The sequence below is a fragment of the Lycium barbarum genome, chromosome 11, assembly GCF_019175385.1.
Source record: "Lycium barbarum isolate Lr01 chromosome 11, ASM1917538v2, whole genome shotgun sequence".
NCBI lineage: Eukaryota > Viridiplantae > Streptophyta > Magnoliopsida > Solanales > Solanaceae > Lycium > Lycium barbarum.
In genome coordinates this window covers 37962707-37984899 of record NC_083347.1, presented here as the reverse complement: position 1 = coordinate 37984899, position 22193 = coordinate 37962707, and the positions used below count along the sequence as shown (strand labels likewise).

Below are 22193 nucleotides of genomic sequence, written 5' to 3'. Positions count from 1 at the left end.
TTGATTATGATCAGGGCATAATGAGAACGTAACAAGAACTGTAATACAAAGTATAGCGAGGAGACGACTAAAGATATGACATGTTCTATATGAATAAAGAGTGAATGCAAGTGTGAAACCAGCAAGCGAGCCATGGGGCAGTAGATGAGAAAGCTTAAAAAGGTGACAGAAATGATAGCAAGCGAACTTGAAAAAGGAATCAGAGAAATGTGATATGGCAAAGTAGTAGTAGTTTGTGATTGGTATAATCAAGAGTATAAGTGATATCTTTAGCTGGATGACAAAGACCAAGACTACAGAAAGATGAATACCGAAATAGGAAGATTGTTAGAAAAAAGGATCAACACAATAAGGATGAGAGGGGATGATCAGAATGAACAGAATAAGTTTTGGAAGCGAAGAATGGATTGTATAGAGGTAATATATTTTAAAGGACAGAGCCGTACTGAGTTAAGAATAGGATTCCTTCTGCGAGGATAAAGGATTGATTATAAAAAGGGAGGTAATAAGATAAATTGTGGAGGAAAGAATGTAAAGGAATAAGTTCGGGCATAGAAAGAAAAGGAAATATGCGAAGTACGTGTGCTTAAGAAGCAGTCGTGTTATGGTTAAAGGAAGATGCATCTCTTACGAATATCCTATACCAAGTTAGAATGAGTAAAGTATATGAAGTAATGAGTTGGAAAGAAAAAGGTAGCCATGAGTTATGAGTTTACCGTACGACGATAAAGCGATAGAGTAAAGCTATCATCAATGACAAATACAATACGATCATGATTGGTTTTGAAATCAATGTTGAGTGCAACACAACTGTAAAAGAGTATGCCGCATAAGGAGTATTAGTCGCGCATGAGACTTAGGCCCTGGAAAACAAAGATGACATTACAAGTGAAATGTTGCGCACCGAAGGAGAGAGCAAGTGACATTACAAGGATGTTATGGATAACTAGGCATACTACTATTGTGAGCATCCGTATGGGACAAAAGTTGTTAATTGGAGCGGATTTTGACATTGACTCATAACTACCAAATGAGCTAAGTAAAATACATCCTTGTTCGGATTGCTATGTCGATTGTATTACTTGATTACAAAACTACAAGATGAGTATGTTAAGACTTCACACAGGAATTATCATAGCTATAAATTATGGGAAACGGCATAAATAAGATGTAGTATAGTAAGGGATATATGAATTCAAGATTTGAAGATGAGGCAACAGATTTGAGAATGGTACAAGTAAAACCCTTAAAGGGGGGAAGAGAGTAAAGAGAATACAAGTGTAGAGATTGAAACGATGGACCCTAAGATGTGACAGATATAGACTCTAAAACAAAGAGTGAGAGTTATGCAGAAATGAGTTTAATACCTAGTGAATAAACGAACACGAATTGAGCAGTCATCTGAGATGGTACGGGAAATCATTCGCGAAGACCTTGAACCACGTGACATTGAGAGCGAATAACTCAAGGGGAATTATAAAGGATGGCGATGTTATACTAGAATAGAGGCAAAGGCACTAACGGTAAAGTCGTAATTAATGATATTGCGATTTATAAGCGACAAGTAAGAAAGGGACCTAAGGTTTTCTATAGTAGAACATAAGATATGATAATCAAGGGAAAAATAAAGGAAGGAAGAGAGCATGATGAGATAAGTTACTACAAATAGACAAAAGAGTTTAGGTATATATAATCACCGAGCCTAGCCATGGTCGGGTACGCGAACCACCGAACCATCGTGGTCGGGTATGCTATGTAAATGATATGTATATGAATATGACTATGGATACGATATGTAAATGAGTACGATTACGAAGACGGATACGGATATGGATACTTGTATATGTATAGATATGTATGTACACGAATCACGCAAGAATGATTATGTAACTTGCAAGTATTTATATATCGCCAATGAAACCAAGTGGGTACTTAAAAAGAGGAGTAAGAGGTAAGCAAGAATAGTGTGGTCATGATACTCCGGGTCAGTTGAAGGAAAATATATGGCGAAATTTTCGTAGAATCCCGGATACTTAACATTCGAGAACGAATGTTCAAAAGGGGGGAAAAATGTTAGACCTCGAAAAATTTTCCGTTCATGCACAGTGAATAGACTGACGAAGGGTACGACGTATGCGATGTTTTGATAAGAAATAAAATTTGATGATTCTAAATGAGATTTCAAAGACATTCGAAGTAAGAGAAGAAAGTTTGCCAAGAAAGACAAGGTATACGTTATGTATTGAGAAGGATTTATGAGTAACGAATTAATGATGTTTTAGAGAAGAGTTATAACGTCCCTTAGATTGTTAATGAGGTGATAAACAAGTGCTAAGAAGGTTCCCTAAGGATTAGATATCAAATGAAGTGACAAGAAAAAGATCAGTGAAAAGATGACTTATACGGTCGATTATACGGTCCGTATAATAGTCTGCAGAATGGTCACAGTGAAGTCCCTCATTGGTTAGATTATACGGTCACTTATACGGACCGTATAAAGTTATACGGCCCGTATAATGTGTCGTATAATGGTCACAGAGGCAAGTTGTTGAAGAGGTGATTTTACGGTCACTTATACAGACCGTATAAAATTATAGGGCCCGTATAAAGTACTGTATAATGGACACATAATCGATATGTTGTTGGGACAATCACGGTCACTTATATGGACCATATAAGTTTATACAAACCATATAAGTGTCCGTAGAATGCACAACGGGTTAGATGTTTCCAATTATAAATACAAGACCCCACGTTATTATTTTCATTTTTCTCACTTCTCCACTTCTCTCCAAGTCTCTAGAACATTCTACACCCTTCATCCACAAGAATTCTAGGGAAATCAAAGATCAATATCATAAATCCAAGGGAATCAAGTGTAAGAAAGCTATTGAGGGTTGCTTGAAGTCAAGAAATCTCTTGGATTGAAGCTAGGGTTTTTCTTCAAGTGGAGTATTGTTATCCAAAACACATTCCTACACCATCAAAGGTAAGTTTTATGATCAATTCATGATATTTAGAGTATTGAGGGATTGAAAGACTTGGATTATAGAAGGAAATAGAAAATGGGTTACAAATATGAGAATGGTGACATTTTTTTTTTAATAGTAGCTTAATATGAACCATGATTCCTTGTATATTACGAGTGTAGATATGTTATAAATGATATTAAGAACAAAGGAGAAACATTATATGAGGATGAAGGTAATGTGGTATTATGACCATGGTTATGGATGCCCTTGAAATGGAAGTAGGAGAATTGAATAATGTATAGTTGATGAAGATTATTGAGTATGATATTATGGATATTGTTATTGACGTTTGGGAGTTGATATGTACTATGAGAAAAGTTGAATAAATAAAGGAAACGCTGCCCAATTTTCTCTAGCTTTAGTAAGCACGTTCATATAATCGATTAGCTAATATGAATGTGAATTCTCTTGAAAGTAGAGACGTGAGCATTAAAGGAGAACAATAAAGCGATGGAAATTGTTAAATGAAAGAGGTATGTAAGGCCAGTCCCTTATTTCTAAGGCATGATTCCTATGGTATGAATCCTCCTATCTGTTACACCCCGTATCTTCGAAGAGCACTTACCAAATTTGAAACATAAGTACGTTGCGTTAGGGTTAAGTAAAACCACTTTGGAATATAAGGAGCAAGAATTATTAAGTATATTTAATAAGTGAAGGATGTATATAAGATATACCGGAAGTTTTTATAAGGAAATGAGTGGAAGAAATGAAGCAGTACGACTTCGGAGAAAGGATGGGTAATGTCTTGTGTGAAAAAATTTGGTCCAACTTGGGGGACGCATATCTCTTAGCATATTAAGTTTTTTAAGGTGAAACAAAAGTCTAAGATGAATTTCGTCGAGTCTAGTTCCAACGCAACAAACCGCTCATCGATAGGACATCGGAGTAGAGAATTATAGACGTTACAAGTTCAGTTGACAGAGCAGAAACGCGTGCTACAGAACTACTACAGTAACCGACCTGCTACAATGCTGCTACAGTGCCCCGACCCAATTTCACCCGAATTTGACCCTTATAAAAAGGGTCATAACCCTCTTTTTTTTACCAGATTTATCCCAGATATTTCCAGATTTTTGGAGAGAGAGAGAGAGGGAAACAAAAAGTAAACAATTTTCAAGTGACGGAGTATTAATCGAAGCTCGGATAAACGCATGGATGTGATTTTAGTATGGTTTTGCGGTGGATTCAAGGTGGATATTGAAGATATCACTGTTTTAACAAGAATAAGGTATGAATCTCCTATTATTAATTTTAATTTTGGTTTATTTACGGAGATAAAGTCGTTAAATAATTGTATAGCGAGTTGGTTGGTTGTGGAAATTGGAAAACATCGTGTGGGATGTTTTATGGTACATATTGGTGTTGGAAATGATGTGATTGTCGTTGTTGTTGTTGTTGTTGTTGTTGGTTGCTGAATTATAATTTCGGGCTAGGCATATAAATAGGGGAGATGCTGCCAAAATTTCAGCAGATTCTAGAAAGAGTTAGTTTGAGGGCTTATGACAGGCCTATGAAGATGAGTCTAACAATGGTATAAATTTTCTTGAATATAGATTTACGAGCCTGGGAGGCCAAGCGTTGAATAGTTAGAGTTAAGGCGACTAAAAATGTATGTTAAGGCTCGTCCCTTTCTTTCAAAGGCATGATTCCTATGGTATGATTTCATAAATGTTTCTGTAACCTTCTTGTCTTCAAAATCCAAAAGTCCATGGTTCTTAAAGCTTCTCATGATGTCTAGGATAAGAATGATTTTATGATGGTGACAACGATTTTGTGTTTATGATTTCAAAGAGAATATGAAAATGTGGAGCTACTTCTAGATGTTCTCAATTTTATTCATCGATGATGGCTCTACCTCTAAAGGCTCCAAGGTGTATGTAAAGTTACCCCTTCATTCTTTTTGGCATGAACTACGTAAAGTGATCGAACAACGAACATACATTATTTCACCGAATCCCTCACTAGAGGGCCGAGTACGGTATATATATGATTATTTCACCGAGTCCCTCACTAGAGGGCCGGGTACGGTATATATATGATTATTTCACCGAGTCCCTCACTAGAGGGCTGGGTACGGTATATATATGATTATTTCACCGAGTCCCTCACTAGAGGGCCGGGTACGGTATATATATGATCATTTCACCGAGTCCCTCACTAGAGGGCCGGGTACGGTATATATATGATCATTTCACCGAGTCCCTCACTAGAGGACCGGGTACGGTATATATGTATATGACTTCATTCACCGAGTCCCATAGTGGGCCGGGTACGGTACATTATATATATGCATGACACATCTCATAAAGCACAGATGCTTTGGTATTCCTTGATTATCATACTTGTCTCCTGTCATCTTTTACTCAGCCATGATCTTCTTTCTCGTACTTCATGCCTTACATACTTAGTACATTGCTCGTACTAACGTCCCTTCTTATGGACGCTGCGTTTCATGCCACGCAGGTGTATACAGATGAGTAGAGGATATTGCTAGAAGATGTTCCAGCTGGATTGGCGAGCTCAATTTCCTTCCGGAGTGTTGCCGAGTCAGAGTATCTATGTTATGGTATCGTGATTGATGTTAGAGACTTTGCAGACAGAGTCACGTATATAGCATGTCAGTCTTGTAAGCGGCTCTGCAAGCCGATGTATCATTATGAATTATGTTACAAATTTCATATGATTACAGATTTTACTTGATTTGAGAACGACGAAAAGAATGTTTTTTGAAAAGCTTTCATTATGCATTTCATTTCGTGATTTAAGAGTCCAGTGAGATTATGAACATAACGAGAACCAGCGGGTTCGCTCGGCTCTGAGTAAGGGGTCGGGTGCCCATCATGCCCTATCAGGATTGGGGTGTGACAAATTGGTATTAGAGCAGTTCGTCCTAGGGGTTGTCTGCAAAGTCGTGTCCAGTACAGTCCTGTTTATGGTGTGAAGCGCGCCACACTTATAAACAGGAGGCTACGGGGCATCTAGGGTGGTTACTCTTCTTTCACATCTAAGATCGTGCGATAGAGCCAAGTCATAGGAAATGAGATTCTTTATACTAACCTTTGATCTCAGCAGAAGCACAGTATCGACGGGAGAAAGTGAGTGATGATATGGGAAGTCACAGAGGTAAGTCACTTTGTTGAGGCTACGTTATCAAAATATATATATATATATATGATAATGGATCAGTTGACATAGAGGTAAGTCAGTGTAAGTACAAGTAGAGGAATTGATTAAATGTATCTCTTGATGATAAGTTCAGTCATAAGTTTGTGAACTGGACAATTGAATGAATCAGTACAAAGGTAAGCAATGGCACGAAGGATGTGTGTCGGGTAAGGTAAGAATATTGCATGTATGATTGAGATGTAAAGATGAAGAATGAAAAGGGAAGGTAAACAAGAAGCTATAACAGGGCAGATCGCTAAAGGATCAGGTACATCTCAAGGTGTGATATATGAGGTAAGTTTTGATATCTTTGTTCTTTTACCGGAAATTGGGAGCCCTGGGTGGCTAGGATATGTCGTGTATGTCGTGTATGTATATATATATATATATATTGTTGACACCCAATTTTGTCGCTCTCCTATTTTTACCCGGTTTTCTAAATTTATTGACGAGCTAAATACTTTATTTTCACTAGTATTATTTTCGCTACTTTTATTTTTTAACATTATAAGTATTACTCTATCACAGATTTTAAACGGTTAGTCATCGTTTCGTTTTTTCGGGTTTGGACTCGTTAAATTTATTACAAGACCACATTTTGCAAAATCTTTATTCTTCTACATATTAATTATTTATTGTCTTTACATAATATATATTATACCAGTTATTAAATTAGAATTCCAAAATATTTAAAAAGCGGAGGAACGGTCAATAATTTTCAGCCAATTAATGGCTTAAAATACAAATACAATATTATTTCCCTACCCAAATAAACAACCCACATTTTAATACCCAACCCACATTTATATCAGCCCATATTTAAATAATAGACCGGCCCAAATGAATTATTGGCCAGCCCATTACCCGACCCGGTCCAGCCAATCCATTTCCCTTCCCCTTTTAACCCTAATCCCATTTCCGCCTCTTTCTTTTCCTCTTCTTTTTTTTCCGCCTCCCTCCTCTCTCCCTCTCTCCCTTTCACCGCCGCTCCCATCTCCCACCATTTCCGCTCTCTCCACTCACCTCTGTCCCCCACTTCGTCTCTCTCCCACGCTCCTCTCTTTACCAACGAAACCCTATAAATATAAATGCAAGTTGAATCGAAAAAGGGGAGGAAAAACAAAAAAAAAATCAACGAAAAAAAGAAACAGAAAGAAAAGAGGGAGAAGAGAAAACAAATCAGAAAAAGGGAGTATTTTTTTGGAAATCGTTTCAAAAGGGATTTGTTTTCAAAAGGGGGGAATTAGGAAGATTGGGGGGATTTTTCAGTGTTTTTGGGAAGATACACAAGTATTCTATCATCGAGTCTTAAGTTTTTTTTTATTTATTTCTGGTCTTGATTTTCTTTTAAATCAGGAAAACCCTTCTGTTGAAAATATAAGATTTGGGACGGAAATTATCATCGAAAAGCTAGCCTCATTCTAAAAGAAAAAAAAACAGCCACATATTACTCTATTTTCACTTTCCAATTGGAAACTTTAGTTACTTTAATCGGGTTCGGGTTCGGGTTCGAGCATAAATCCGAGACCTCGACACCCCACTTCACTGCACCACGAACAGGTAAATTTGATGTTGTTCGGATTTATTGTCCTGTTAAATTTCTGTTACCATAGAGAAATGATGTTTTAATGCTTTGTTATGACCAATCGTGATAAAAAAAAGCATGCTTGCATTTCTTATTTCGTGTAGCTGTTATAGCTGTTGGATGAATTAATTTAATCTTGGAGTCTGATTTATGGGTAAGGGTTAAAGGTGATACGAATAGATTTCATGAATTCGCATATGTAGCATTTGTCCATCTTGTTTTTTTTTAATATGTTCAAGCAGTTTGGTGGTAAACTAAAACTGATACTTATGTTCGTTTAATAGCTTACTGGGTTTGACATGCTACTGTTGGATTGCTGGTTTTCAGTAGCTAATTTTGATTCTGCTCGATTAAAATTTTGTCTAGATAGTCAATGAAGCAGTTATTTCCTGAAGTTGAAGGTTCTCTTCTTCCCAAGTAAACTGCAGTTGAGCATAAAGTTCTTTATCCCTTGAAAGGAATCAGTCTCCTTTTAAATCTTTGAACTAAACATAGGCTAAACTAAAGGTGTTGTAAACGGTGGGGCTATCTTCTTGGTTTAGTATTTTTAACGATTAACTCATCATGTTAGTTCATAAGTACATAATGTTAATACAGCATAGGTATTCAATTCGAGTTTCCTCCTATTGCATCTGCCCCCTTTGTCCAAATGAAAGTCTCACTTATTAAAGTTTCATTGTGGCTCTAATTCGTTTCTGTTAAAAGCTCAGTGTTTTTTCTTATGGTTCCTTGGTTTATCTTTAAATAAGACTAGCCATTCGTGGACTGGATTTATTTTTATTTTTATTATTTTTTAGCCGAGACTAAGAGAAAAATAGAGTGTTTAAAGGGTTTAATTCAGTCAGTATTTAGAATTAATATTGGGCCTTGATGGAAATAAACTCATATGAATGCAATGGCAGTGATAATGTTCCTACTTGAATGTGATACTTAGTCCTTACTTGTATGCCTCTGAAACTTGGATCCTGTTGAAATCCCACTTTGCTTCTTTAAAATAATGTATATCTGCACAAGGGTTCTTGTAGTGTACCAAAATGTCATATTCTAAGAACTTGGCTCGGTGAGAAGCATGGTTTCAGTTGCTGCTTATATCATTATTCATTTGTTTTGGAAATTGTGTGATCTAATGTTGTGACAATTTTGAATTGAATGCAACTCACGTATAAATGTATTAGAACCCACTGAAAGTTTCAGACTCATCTCTTTAATCTAGAATTCTTTTCAAATCAAAATATGTCAAGAAGATTGCACCTAATTTTCAGTTTAATACAATACTACTACTAGGCAATTTTCAGCTTTAGCTTCATTGTTTCATTTCCACCTGATTTTGTCCCTTTACTAACTCCCTCTTTCACTTTCTTCATCTTCTTTGTTGCATGAACACCGGAGCCGAAGAGTCTTATTTTGAGACTCAACGATGCTACACATGAAGTTATCCTCATCAGTTTATCCATATCTGCCAGGGGATACGTCCTGGAGACCATGGAGATAATGTTGAAAATCTCCATCTTCCTCTATGATTCGTGTCGTAAACGCTGATTTTGCCGTGTGCTCTTTAACTGTTGTGGTTCATATAAGAACACCTTTATTGTGTTTTTTTTGTTGGTTTGCTGTTCTCTGTTTGTGGTGAGCACCTAGTTAGTAATTTGACGACATAGGGATAAAATAGATATTGTCATTATAACAAACCATTTAGTATTTTAGTGTTCCGCTCCGTTTCTTTTTTTTATGAAATCCCACTATCTTTTGAATCATTGTTGAGCTTATGTTTTCAAGATTTTAATAAGTTAAAGGGTGAGCAGATCTTTAAGTTTGTTCTAGCTAAAATTTGGAGTCATGATTTATTTAGAAAAAATGTTGCAAAAAGCATAAAGTCTAATCATTGTTTTGGACTCAACTTGAAATGTTGGACGACTTTAATGATTCCTTCAACGAGGAATTTAATTTCTATACGAAATCAGATTTTAAACTATTGGTTACCCTTTTTTTTTCTTTTACTCTTAATCCCTGAATTTATATGTAAAAATGTTTTAGAATTTATATGTAAAAATGTTTTAGCCACCACATTTTTTTAACGCCAACTGAATTTATACCTAGGATAGTCATTGCCTTTCGCTTTTGAATACTAATCCCCTCTCTTCATCTATAACTAATCAATTATTTTATACATCATCATTCATTTCCTACAAGTCATATTTTAAATAGCATTCTTATATACCTATCTATAATTTAGCAATACTTACAAAGTTATTTTCTTTTCTATTATATTATAATTACACTTAGCCTAATTAAATTTGAGTCCGGTCGGTCAACCATTGTTAATGGGTCTTAAAGGATGCCTAATACCTTCCCTTTAGACTAATTGAACCCTTACCTAGAATCTTAAGTTTCGCATACCTTAAACAGAGCTAACTTTAAAAAATAACTTTAATAAAATTTAGGTGTCCTAATTCACCATAAATAATTAGGTGGCGACTCCTTAAAACAAACAAAAAACAGGAATCTCCAATATGTCGTACTTCTACATTAATCCAGGTTAAAATGGGGTATGACATATATATATGCCCTAGGAGGCATTGCTGGTATTTTCTGCATGTAGGTTTTGGATAGTAAGAATTATAAAGGAGACTCTGCCAGAATTTTTCAAAATCAGGTCATTTGGTTAGGTACACCTAACAGGATGAAGCGTGAAAAGGAAATATCGTAGATAGACAATAAGTGGGATGTGTTGCTTTAGAGGAGCTATGGATTTGGCATGGCCTGAAGAATGATCTGTGAGGAAGGTGAGTTATACGAAGAGAAGGTTATTATGACAAATTCAAAGATATTAAAGTATCGAAAGGATTATGGGATTAGTTATACATTTAAGTCAAGTTAAAGAGTATTACCACATATAGATACGGCCTAATCTTGACATATTATAGATGTCGAAGCTATGGAGATAGTTGTATACAAGTTAGATTGAGGGGAATAGTAGAGTTGCATTAATAAGGCGATACAATATGAAGGGACTACACGAAGAGTTGAGGCCAAAGGTAGGATGATAAGCTCAGGACATACGCCTATGATATTACAGATGAATTGAGGGAAAGTGCAAGCCAACTCAAGATAGAATGTTAAGGAATGATAAGAGCGAAAGGACATAAGGCAAGCTATGAAAGTATCGTTGAGTAAGCTAAATAGAACATAACGAAATTGAGATCCAAAGAAGACCAAGGACAGAACTAGAGTGCAAAAAGGAAAGGAAGCATTAAAAGATAACCAGAAGTGAAAGGAAAGAGGAAGGTAAGGATGATTACACGAAATGGTATTTATGGTAAGAGAAATACCAGAGAAAATTGGGAAGATTGGTAGTACTAAAATATGATTTAAAAAGAGAAAGGTTAACTCTAATGGAGTGTGATACTGAAGTATCGATTGGGATGGATAACCACAAGTGAAATATGACGAGTCTATTAGTACAATGAAGTAACAGCATGACAGAGACATGGGCATAGAATACGAAGGTTTGTAACGAATGTGAATAACTTAGTATGACAACTTATGTGGTAAGTGTAATAGGGTCAATCAGAAAGAGTTACAGGTTAAGTATGCTTACTCCATGAGGTTTATTCTGTTTTATAAGCAGTGTTACGAATGAGATCAATAAGTGGTACACTATAGAATTGATTATGATTGGGATATAATGAGAACGTAGCAAGAACTGTAATACAAAGTAAGTAAAGTGTAGCGAGGAAACGACTCAAGAGGTGACATGTTCTATGTGAATAGAGAGTGAATGCAAGTGTGAAACTAATAAGTGAGCCATGAAGCAGTGGATAAGAAAGCTTATAAGACCTTGTTAGGGAAAGTTCAGCATAGAGGTTTCGCAATGACAGGAGTGATAGCAAGCATGAGGGAAGAGGAAGTCAACTCGAAAAAGAAATCAGAGAAAGGTGACATAGCGAAGTAGTGGCGGAGAATCGAAATCACGAATGATATTTTGGTTGGATGTAAAAGACTAGGACTATGGAAAGATGAATGAATAAATAGAACAATTGTTAGGAAAAGGATCAGCATAATAAGGATGAGAGGGAATGAGTAGGATAAGTGTTGGAAGCGAAGAATGGATTGTATAGAAGTAATATATTTTGAAGGACAAAGCGGTACTGAGTTAGGAATAGGGTTCCTTGTGCGAGGAATAAAGGATTAATTATAAAATGAAGTAAGTATGGGTATAGAAATAAAAGGAAACATGCGAAGTACACAAGCTTAAGAAGTAGTCGTATAATGAGAAAAGGAAGATGCGTCTCCTACGGATACCCCATACTAAGACAGAACAAGTAAAGTACATAAAGGAATAAGCTGGAAAGAAAAATGTGGCTATGAGTTACGAGTTCACCACATGACGATAAAGCGATAAAGTAAGGCTATCACCAATAACAAGTAGAGATATGATTAATGCTCATGTTTCTACCTTCAAGAGAATTCGCATTCATATTAGCTAATCGATTATATGAACGTGCTTACTAAAACTAGAGAAAATTGGGCAGCATTTCCTTTGTTTATACAGCCTTCCCCATATTGTATATCAACTCCCAAACATTTATAATAACATTCATAATATCATAACCAACAATCTTCATTCATCTACATTACCCTCATTTCACAATTCCACTTCAATTCATCCATATTTATAGTCATAGTATACTAGTACGTTTTCTCACATATAATGCTTATCCCACGTCCTTAATATCATTTATAGCATAATAATAATCACAACACATCAAGAATCATGACTCAATTCAATCTATTACTCAATATGACATTATTCCCACATTCATGACCTATTTTTCTATATCCTTCTACAATCCAAGTGTTTCAACTTTCAAATACCTTAAACAACATGAATTGATCATAAAATGTACCTTTGATAGAATGAGAACGAGCTTTAGGTGGAAACACTTCACTTGAGCAAAACCCTAGTTCCACTTCCAAAGAGATTTCTTCTCTTGGATGAACCCTAGTGAGTTTCTTGCACTTGATTCTCTTGGATTTATGATATGAACCTTTGATTTGTCTTGAATTTGTGTTGATGACATATATAGAACCCTCTAGAAGTCTTGATAGAGATGAAGAAGTGGAAAGAATGAGAAAATAAAAGTGGGAACATGTATTTATACTTGCAACTTAATCAGTCCATCGGGCATTATACGGACCACTTATACGGTCCGTATAACATTGTACGGTCCGTATAAATGTCTGTGGTTCATTGCCATGGAAAACATTCTTTTTTTGGGTGATACGGACCCTTATATGGTCTGTATAAAATTCCACGGTCCGTGTAAGGTGGTCATGTAACTCACAGCTTTTCCAAAGTTGTCCTCGTTGCTTCGTTTGATCTCCAATCCTTATACAACCTTCTTAACACTTATTTAATACTTCATTAACAATCTAAGGGACATTATAACTCTTCCCGAAAACTTCATTAAGCCATCATTAATTCGATACTCGTAAATCTTTCCAAAACACAACATATGCTTTGCCTTCCTTAACATCTTCCGTCTCCTACCTCACATGTCTTTGAAATCTCATTTAGAATCATCAAATGTTATTTCTTACTCATCAAAACATCGTATGCATCGTGCCCTTCGTCAGTCTATTCATTGTGCATGAACGAAAAATTTTCCGAGGTGTAACAATTTCCTTGTATAATAGACCCAAGATACTTGAAACTATTTTTCTTCTGTATGACCTGGGTGTCAAGCTTCACTTCCACGTCAGCCTCATGCACTATATCACTGAACTTGCACTCCAAGTACTCTGTCTTAGTCCTACTCAACTTGAACCCTTTAGACTCCAGAGTTTGTCTCCAAACCTCTAGCTTAGCGTTAACCCGGCTGCGAGACTCGTCAATCAGGACTATGTCATCCGCAAATAACATACACCATGGCACCTCACCTTGAATTTGCCGCGTCAATCCATCCATCACCAAGGAGAATAATAGGTAATTAACACCCAAAGTCCCAAATTCAAAACCTATTATGTTACTCCGATTGAAACTGAATTAGTTATAGCATCTTGAGTAGTAATCTACTTGGTATTATAGCAATCTTGAGTAGCAAGCGACAAGGTATTAGACATATTTCTTCTCGCATGATTTAAATTTCTCGTATTGGATACTTAATCTAAGTAGACTCAGTTCTTGAGTCCCATCTTGATTAATTTCTTGTCACTCGTGTGATCTAAGTCTTTTTTTTCCTTTGCTTAAATTTGTCTTACACTATTGTAAAATGGTGGGATACATCTTTATTCTTGTCGTCTTTCATGTTTCTTTGATTACACCTTTTAAAAAGTAAAAATGTATAGAGAAATTTTGCCAAAGTCCTACAGAAGTATGCATGGTATCATGTTCTAATTTCGACTTATGATTCTTATATGACATTTTAACAAAAAAAATTGAAAATTAATTGAACCATATCGATGCTGAAGAGAAATCTAGATGATGGAACAATTTCGAAAAGTCTAATTTTGGTTATACAAAATGAAATAACCCAAAAATTAGTATGGTATAAATTTTATAGAATAACCAACTAAACTGTACCATTTACACTCCTAACTAAATCCGCATCTTAAGCAATGCGTTCAATGTTCATAGCTTCTTCCTATCACGGCCCAAATTTGGTACTTAGGCCGCGACAAGACACTTGTCAAGCTACTACCCATAAGGAAAACCTTGTAAGTTAAGCTATGCAATTATTACTTAAAGAAAAATGTAAATAATCTCAAACGGTGTCATAGATAGATATAAGTCGGAAGCTAAGTAAAAAGGATAAGTCTACCCATGTAACCCCAAAGTTTACAAGTCATGGAGATACTATAACATGGCCACAACATACGAGACATAGTTTGACAAAATGGAAATACTAAGTTTACTATGGAAAAAGTATTCTCCATGGTAAATGATAGCTCAACTCAACACTAATAGAAGCTGGAATCAAGGGTCGGCTATCTGATAATAAGTGTGAGTCTAAAGACCTGGCAAGATCATCGACTCACCGTCTCAGTATGCTTCTAGGACAAGTCTTAGAAATCGTTGGTAGGCATAAAGGCATAAAACAAGATAATACATGTATAATAATCATAATCATATACAAGTAAAGCAACTGAACTGGAACTACTGATTCAAATAGCAAGTGTAAACAAAACATGGTAACTATAAGAAAGCATAGGTGCATGTCTGATCCATCCCAGACGGTGCATCAACCTCACGTCTTGCCAATCTTCGAAGCGTAGGTCACTGTTACGTGCCTCAGTAGTGGTCAACCATATTTACTTATTTACTTATCCAGTCTCACAAGTATTGTATGACTAGCTGCATACTTGTCATCGTTAGCGTGCTCAACAATATGATAATGAATGCTAATAAGTTATTAAATATCCCATGCTCATATCAATAACAGGTATCAAAGGGTACTGTAAGAAGGCAATAAGCGATAATTTCGGCCTAACTAAATACTTCGTAAATACTCAACCTAGCTCATTCTTTCCCACTCATACAAAAGGTAGTTTCAATGCACACAAGCATCGCATATAACAAGTTTTTTTTTAAAAACAAGCAGATTAAGAGTTAAAACTCACTTGCCTAAATTCTATTAGCCAAAATCTTACCTGAATTGGCAAAGTCCACCCTAATGAGGTCCAGTAGCTTCAATCTAATCAAATTCATCAATAACAGGCCGAAATAAATCTTGGAAAACTATTTTTATAATTTTAGGACGCCTCGAGGTCAAAGTCAACTCTTAATCAACTCAACCCCGAGCTTGGGCCAATGATTCAGATTTCAAAATGGAATCTATGGACGCAAACCATGAGTTAAGGAACTCATTGCAATATTCAAAATCTTATTCTGATATCGATTACTTGTTCAAATTAAGGATTTTCCCTTTTGAGATTTTGGATAAATTTCCAAATTGATCCCTTGATTTCTGCATGAATCTATGGTTCAAATATCATGAAATTGAAGTATAATCACTAGGGTATTGTTTAGGAATTCATACATAGAATTTTATAAAGAAATTCCACCTTTTGATTGCCTAAAATCGAGAGTAATACCTCTTCAAAAACCCTAACCACAAAATAAACTGATCTAGAATTTGAAATTCTAATTATATATATATATATATATATATATATATATATATATATATATATCAAGGCCTTCTCACGATCGCAGTCCCTGTCTCATGTTCATAGGCTGGAACCAGGTGACACTACGCGATCGCAGTCACTCTCCTCGCTATCGCGCAAGAGAGTTGACCGGGGTAAATCCTAGCCAAGCCTTCGCGATCGCGTTCCTAGTCCTTGCGATCGCGGTGCCTTGTCCCAACTGCACCTCCTAATCGCCACTGGTGCCGTCGCGATCACAAAGGAGTAGTAGATAGCAGAAAATCTACTATGCCAAAGTGAGTTTAAATGACGCTGTAACACCCTCGAGCCCCTCAGGTCCAAATCAGGCATCTCAACAAGTCCAAAAAACACACTATAGATTTATGTGAAGTCTTAAATCACTCAAAGGCACGCTAATACTAAAAAAAAAAGGGGGTCGGGTTCCTAAATTTGGCTTTTATTAATCCTTTTAAAATAAGTTTGTGTTAATGAATCTTCTCGAGCCCTTTGAGTTTAAACCCGGGCTATCCCACTAAGTCCAAAAACACTATACAGAGCCATCTGAAGCATCAAATCAATAATTAAGGTACAGATGCTCAAAATGATGGTTTTGGTTGTTACACTTCCAAAGTTGAGTCATACTTGTACCTGTGAAAGCTTCTTGTATCACTCAAAAACAATTCTTCAATTTTCTATAATTACATAATCATTCATGTAACAAATTAATCACTTATCCAAGAAAAGATAACTTTTAATAAGTGAATTATGTGATTTTTATTGTGAGCAAATGTATGAAATTTGGCGTTAGTGTGTGTGTTTGTGTTGGTTTTTTCGTTGTGTTTCAGACTAAAGAAATGGGGGCATGATATGTACGAGATGACGGTTATATTAGACATAAATTAGAATAGTGACTTTTGTACCGTGAATATCTACTGGGATGACAACCGATGAAATTTTTCGTAGAAAAAGATAAAAGAAAAAAAAATGTAAATACCTGGCATGGTAAAACGAGCATCAGATGGAGAAGCCAAAGCCAAGAAAGATCTATCGAGCTCCTCTTCTGACTGGTAATCTTTTCTTTGCAATGTGGCCATTTTCTTACACAAAGAAATTTGATTTCGTACCATTTCAAGCTCATTTTCATGTGCTTCAATTTCTGCCCTCAGTTTTCTTTCAATGGCAAGGCAACCATGCACAGGATTTTCCTTCCTAATCCTAGCCTCTAAAATTAGGGTTTCAACAGTTTTTTCCTTCTGGTCATCAGGAACACAATTAATAAACTCTATGGTTTTGTCTACTCCGAAAAGTCGATAAACATTTTGAAAATCTTCAGCTCTATTGGAAGGAAAATATGGAGCTAACTGGCAATTTGCGTCACATTCTTTCCTTTGGTGCTTACACGCTGCACATGCTGCAACAAACATAAGCATATTAGCATTCATCTCCCTTCCGCTTGAGAATTAATCTTAAATACTTGACTGACAAAGAATAACCATACCTTTCTTTTTCTTGCTATTTTCTTATGAATATGAAAATGAAAAAGAATCATAGAGTTAACCACAACTCAATCAAAATATATAGGAATATATCTATTTACTACTTATTATTACAGAATAAGGTAGCATTGGAGATACTAGGATTTGAATATGTAAATTAAATAGGCATAGAATTCATTCATAACAAATAATAGATATGTTTAGTAGGGGAATCCTTCATGTTACTAAATTTGTTCATATTTGGTTAATTATTTGAGGTTCGTGGAACATTATTATAGTTCAAGCTAAATTCAATGTACTTTAAAAAAAAACGTCATAAATTTCCTCGCTTGATGGCACTAGCGTTAACATACATATGTAGAGTGTGCAACTGAGAAAATAAGAATGAAATAACTAGAGTTTAGTTAAATAAATTAAATGTTACTTACTTTTTGGCCTGATGAATAAAAAGGTTCAGAAGATAAAAATAAGTTTTAAAGGTTTAAGATTCTCTTATTGAATATGCTCAAATTTCTTCAACTCCAGTTAATATGTAAACAATTATGTTATATACAACAATTATACCTCAATATTAAATTAGTTAGGTAAACTATATGAATGATCATTATTGTAAATATTATTTCGTTTGGATTCATAATATTCCAATATTTCATACTTCAAAATTATTCAACATTAGAGAATATTCAATTTTTTAATACATTTTAAGGATAATTTATATCTAAGATACTAAGTAATTCTATTTGTTTATAATGTACCTTCAGGGGTGTTCAAACAAAAACGTAAAATCCAACCAAATTGATAAATCAAGTCAAAAACCTGCCAAAAAAAAAAACGACCTAGGATTGGTTTAATTTCATCAAATTTTAAACATCGGTAATATTTGATTTGATTTGGTATTGAATAAAAAAAAAAGGACCAAGCCGAACTAAACCGGTTAATATACACAACAACAACATAGCCAGTGTAATCCCACAAGTGGGGTCTGAGGAGGGTAAGGTGTACGCAGACCTTACCTCTACCTCGGGAGGTAGAGGGCAAATATACACATACTTATAATTGTACTAGTCTTGAAAACACTCGATGTGCATGTACCCCATATAATTTGAGTACAAAAATTTTAGAAACTATATAAACATTACTAAAAATGTATTTGAGTTAAATATAAAAAATTAAAAAAAATAAAAAAGTGTAAGGTTCTGAAGATGTTGAATATTAATGTATTCAGTTAACTCAATAAAGCTAAGGGAGAATTGTTGAAGAGGAAAAGTAAAAAATTTGAAGAGACAAAATAATTAGCATAAATTTGACGAGTGAGAAACTTAGCTTGGATCCAGAAAGAGTTTATATACCAAAAAATCGTTATACCCTTTAGCACTTATCGTACCATATACTTTAACCAATAAATAAGGATGTGGTTAAAACACCTGTAATTATGTCACGAGAAAATGTTAAAGTGCTAAGAGCATATTTGGATCTGCTAATTTTAGGTACCCTTTAGCACTGATATTGGAGATTCTATTGAATTCGAACCTGCTAAGAGCATGTTCGGATTGGCTTATTTTAGGTGTTTTTAAGTTAAAATAACTTTTAAGTACTTTTAGAGTGTTTGGGTAAGATAAAAAAAAATGATTTTAAGCACTTGTTTTTAAACCAAAATAACAAAAGTAAATCAAAAGCCATAAGTTAGAATTCCTAACTTATGACTTTTGGCTTATAAGCCCATCCAAACAGAATCTAAACCTTGAATATCTTGAAAATTGGCCGTTGTTTGAGCTACCATCTTAAGCACACGGTCCAGGCGTTTCCCGATAAAATAACGGTCATTGAAGACTCGATAAAAGCTTAACATACAGGTCACACAACTAAAAATGACCGACTCCAAATTACTATTTTCAACAATGTGTTGAACCTGGTAAAGGGTCATATTTGCCCCCTACTATAGAAAATAGTTATATTTGCCCTCCGTTATACTTTTTCAACAAATATATCCCTACAGTCATACTTTAGAGCAATATTTTCCCTTAACACCACGTGTCATGCTGTTATTGAACGAAAAATTAGACCTATATATATATAAATTCATGCTATATTTACCCCTCACTCTAAAGTGTAAATAGAGTTCACTTTTATAATAGAACATGAAAATAGAATGAATTGTTAACAGAAATTTATTTTATTTCTGGGAAAATTGCTCGATTTTTGAACAATCCAAAATTTAAAGTAAGTCACTTCATTACATTCTTTTTTATATCGTGCCAAAATGGTAATTATATAACTGTAAATTACGTGAGATTTAATTTCACTCTTTTTTATGTAAATTTTTCTTTATTCAACTTTCAAAAAGCTCAACATATATATCCACATGCCTCCCAACAAATATAAGCACTCCCTCCATCCATTTGAGCTATTGTTTTAGCTCAAAATAATTGTTCTAAAACAATTCTCACTTTAGGAATTCAAAGTTATAGTTGGCAATTGTTTTCAATCATACTCTTAACATTTAAAATATAGTTCTTTTTAATATTGCTATATTGTCAAAGTGCATTTAATAAATAGAAATAATTTAATAAATTATATATTTTATTTATTAAGTAATATTTAATTAAACTTGATTTTGTTGCATAAGAATTAGACAAAGGAATTGGGTGAGGAGAAAGATTAGGGAGCTTTTTGGACCAATAATTGATTTTGTAGTCTCAATCTTTCGAATAGACCGAGAAATGAGGATGATCTGGATATAGGTAAAGAAGTGGCGGGCCGATTTAGGGTTGAAAATGAGACTGGTTTTTTTTGTTCACTAAGAGCATGACACATGGATTTTTAAAGCTCAACATCAAGTTTTAACATGTGAGGGTCAAATATAGCTAGTTTTAACTAGCGAGGGGTAAATACAGTGCTAAGATATGATTGTATGGGTATATTTACTGTAAAAGTATAACGGAGGATAAATATAGCTTATTTTTATAGTAGAGAGGCAAATATGACCGTTTTCCGCATATTGAATGACAGGTGTGCGTGTAACTTGCATTAAGAAGATGAATCCGGTCTTCTATCCTTAGTCAAATGAATTTAGGTCTACATTTGTTCAACTATGTAACTCTTCAAATTCTCTAGATTTTGTATTAGCAATGAAGAGTTTGGCTAATGTAATTTTGATTAATGTAAGTTTGATTGTAATTTTATGTTCTACTGTATCAAAGATTAAGGCACAATAGAGAGATCTAAAATCATAATCTTGAGTTAGGGTTAGATACACATACCGTTCATCTCCATTGATTCAGCAACAGTAGTAATCGATGGTTAAGATGAGAGCTTCCACGACCCACTAGCTATCTCGATCGATGTTTATCTCGACCGATGGGATGTCAACCGCTATACCACGTATTTGCTAGGGTTTGCTAATATCTTGGAAAAGGGGGTTGGCCTCTATTTATAGAGTGTGCCTACCCATCACATGCCAAAAGTTATTGGGCCTAGAATTGGGCCACTATTTGGGCCACATCACTATCCTTTTGGGCTGTAACCAATTAACACAAATCCAAATTCCAACATGATTTTCGATCATGAAGCCCTTTCCAAAGTAATCCAAAATACAACTTTTACCTAATTTAACTTTTCTTTAAAAAAATCATTTATTTACTGAGATTGTCCAAACCATAAATGCATCGAATACTCCAATAGTATCAACTTAGTTAAATGTATATTCTTGAAGCACTAGAGCTTGATCTATACATATAGATGTTAAATGGTATAAATTACATGTATACATTAGAAGAGAAGGGAAAAAACCTAACCTTCGTAATGTTGAGCTTTCTCAGCAAGCTTGGTGATACGTTCTTCAGAGGAAGCCATTTTCGATATTTCCGATAAATTTATTTTGTGAGTTAAATTCCCTTCTCTTTCCCCTTTTTAGTGCTTTGGCGTTGCTATTTCAACAATCATATAATAGTAAAGAATATAAAAAGGAGGGATTGTGAGTGAGTAAACTGCAGTCGTCCTACCTGGATACAGATCAGTCTAAAATGTCTTTTTATATGACTTGCCATCAATAACACAATAAATACTAAAGTAGTAATAAATCCTTTTAGATTACAAGAATCATTATCTACCAAGTAATTACTAGTGGATGTTTGATGGTGAAAGCTGAAAAAGAGTAATAATTAAAGCTTAATAAAAGTTTTTTTTTTTTTTAAGAGTAGTAGTTAAAGCTTAATAAAAGTTTTTCTCATTTTTTGGAAGGAAAGAATTTTTGTAGGTCAACTTTTAACTTGGGGCTTTGTCACGACCCAAATCACGGTCATGATGGCACCCACACTAATCCCCCAAGTAGGCGAACTATCCCCTTAATCAACACTTAATCAAATTACGAATTGGGCATAAATACCATCAATACTAAAGTGCAGAATACTAAGTCTATTACAACTCTTCCAAAGGATTTAATGTCAGAATACAAGACCCTCTAATCATAATCAGTCTAGAAATCAATACAAATGTCTGAATAACACGAAATGCTGTCTAAGGATAGAAATAGACAAGGATAAAAGATAAGATCCAGGGCTGCAGGCTGGCAGGTGGCTCACCCTCAGATCTCGAGAAAGAAGCCTGGGGGCTAGACTCAGGGTTCGATGAAGATCCTGTCTCAAACTCTACACTCAGAATAAGTGCAGCAAGAGTAGTATCAGTACACACTTGTACTGGTAAGCATCATAGGTCAACTAAGATTAGTTAACGTATTTGAAATAAAGAAATCAACAAGTAGAAAGA

At 34.9% G+C, this 22193-nt stretch overlaps 1 protein-coding gene across 1 annotated transcript in view; it reads right to left on the bottom strand.

Moving 5' to 3' along the window:
* LOC132619749 (uncharacterized) overlaps nt 1-20821 on the bottom strand; it is a 29182-nt gene extending 8361 nt beyond the window's left edge. The window contains exons 1-2 of the mRNA XM_060334560.1: nt 20690-20821; nt 16928-17344 (exon numbers count right to left, since the gene is read on the bottom strand). Of these exons, the coding sequence (XP_060190543.1) occupies nt 16928-17344; nt 20690-20702 (430 nt within the window). The 5' untranslated portion in view covers nt 20703-20821. The remainder of the gene's footprint in view (nt 1-16927; nt 17345-20689) is intronic.
* Nucleotides 20822-22193: the final 1372 nt, after the last annotated feature.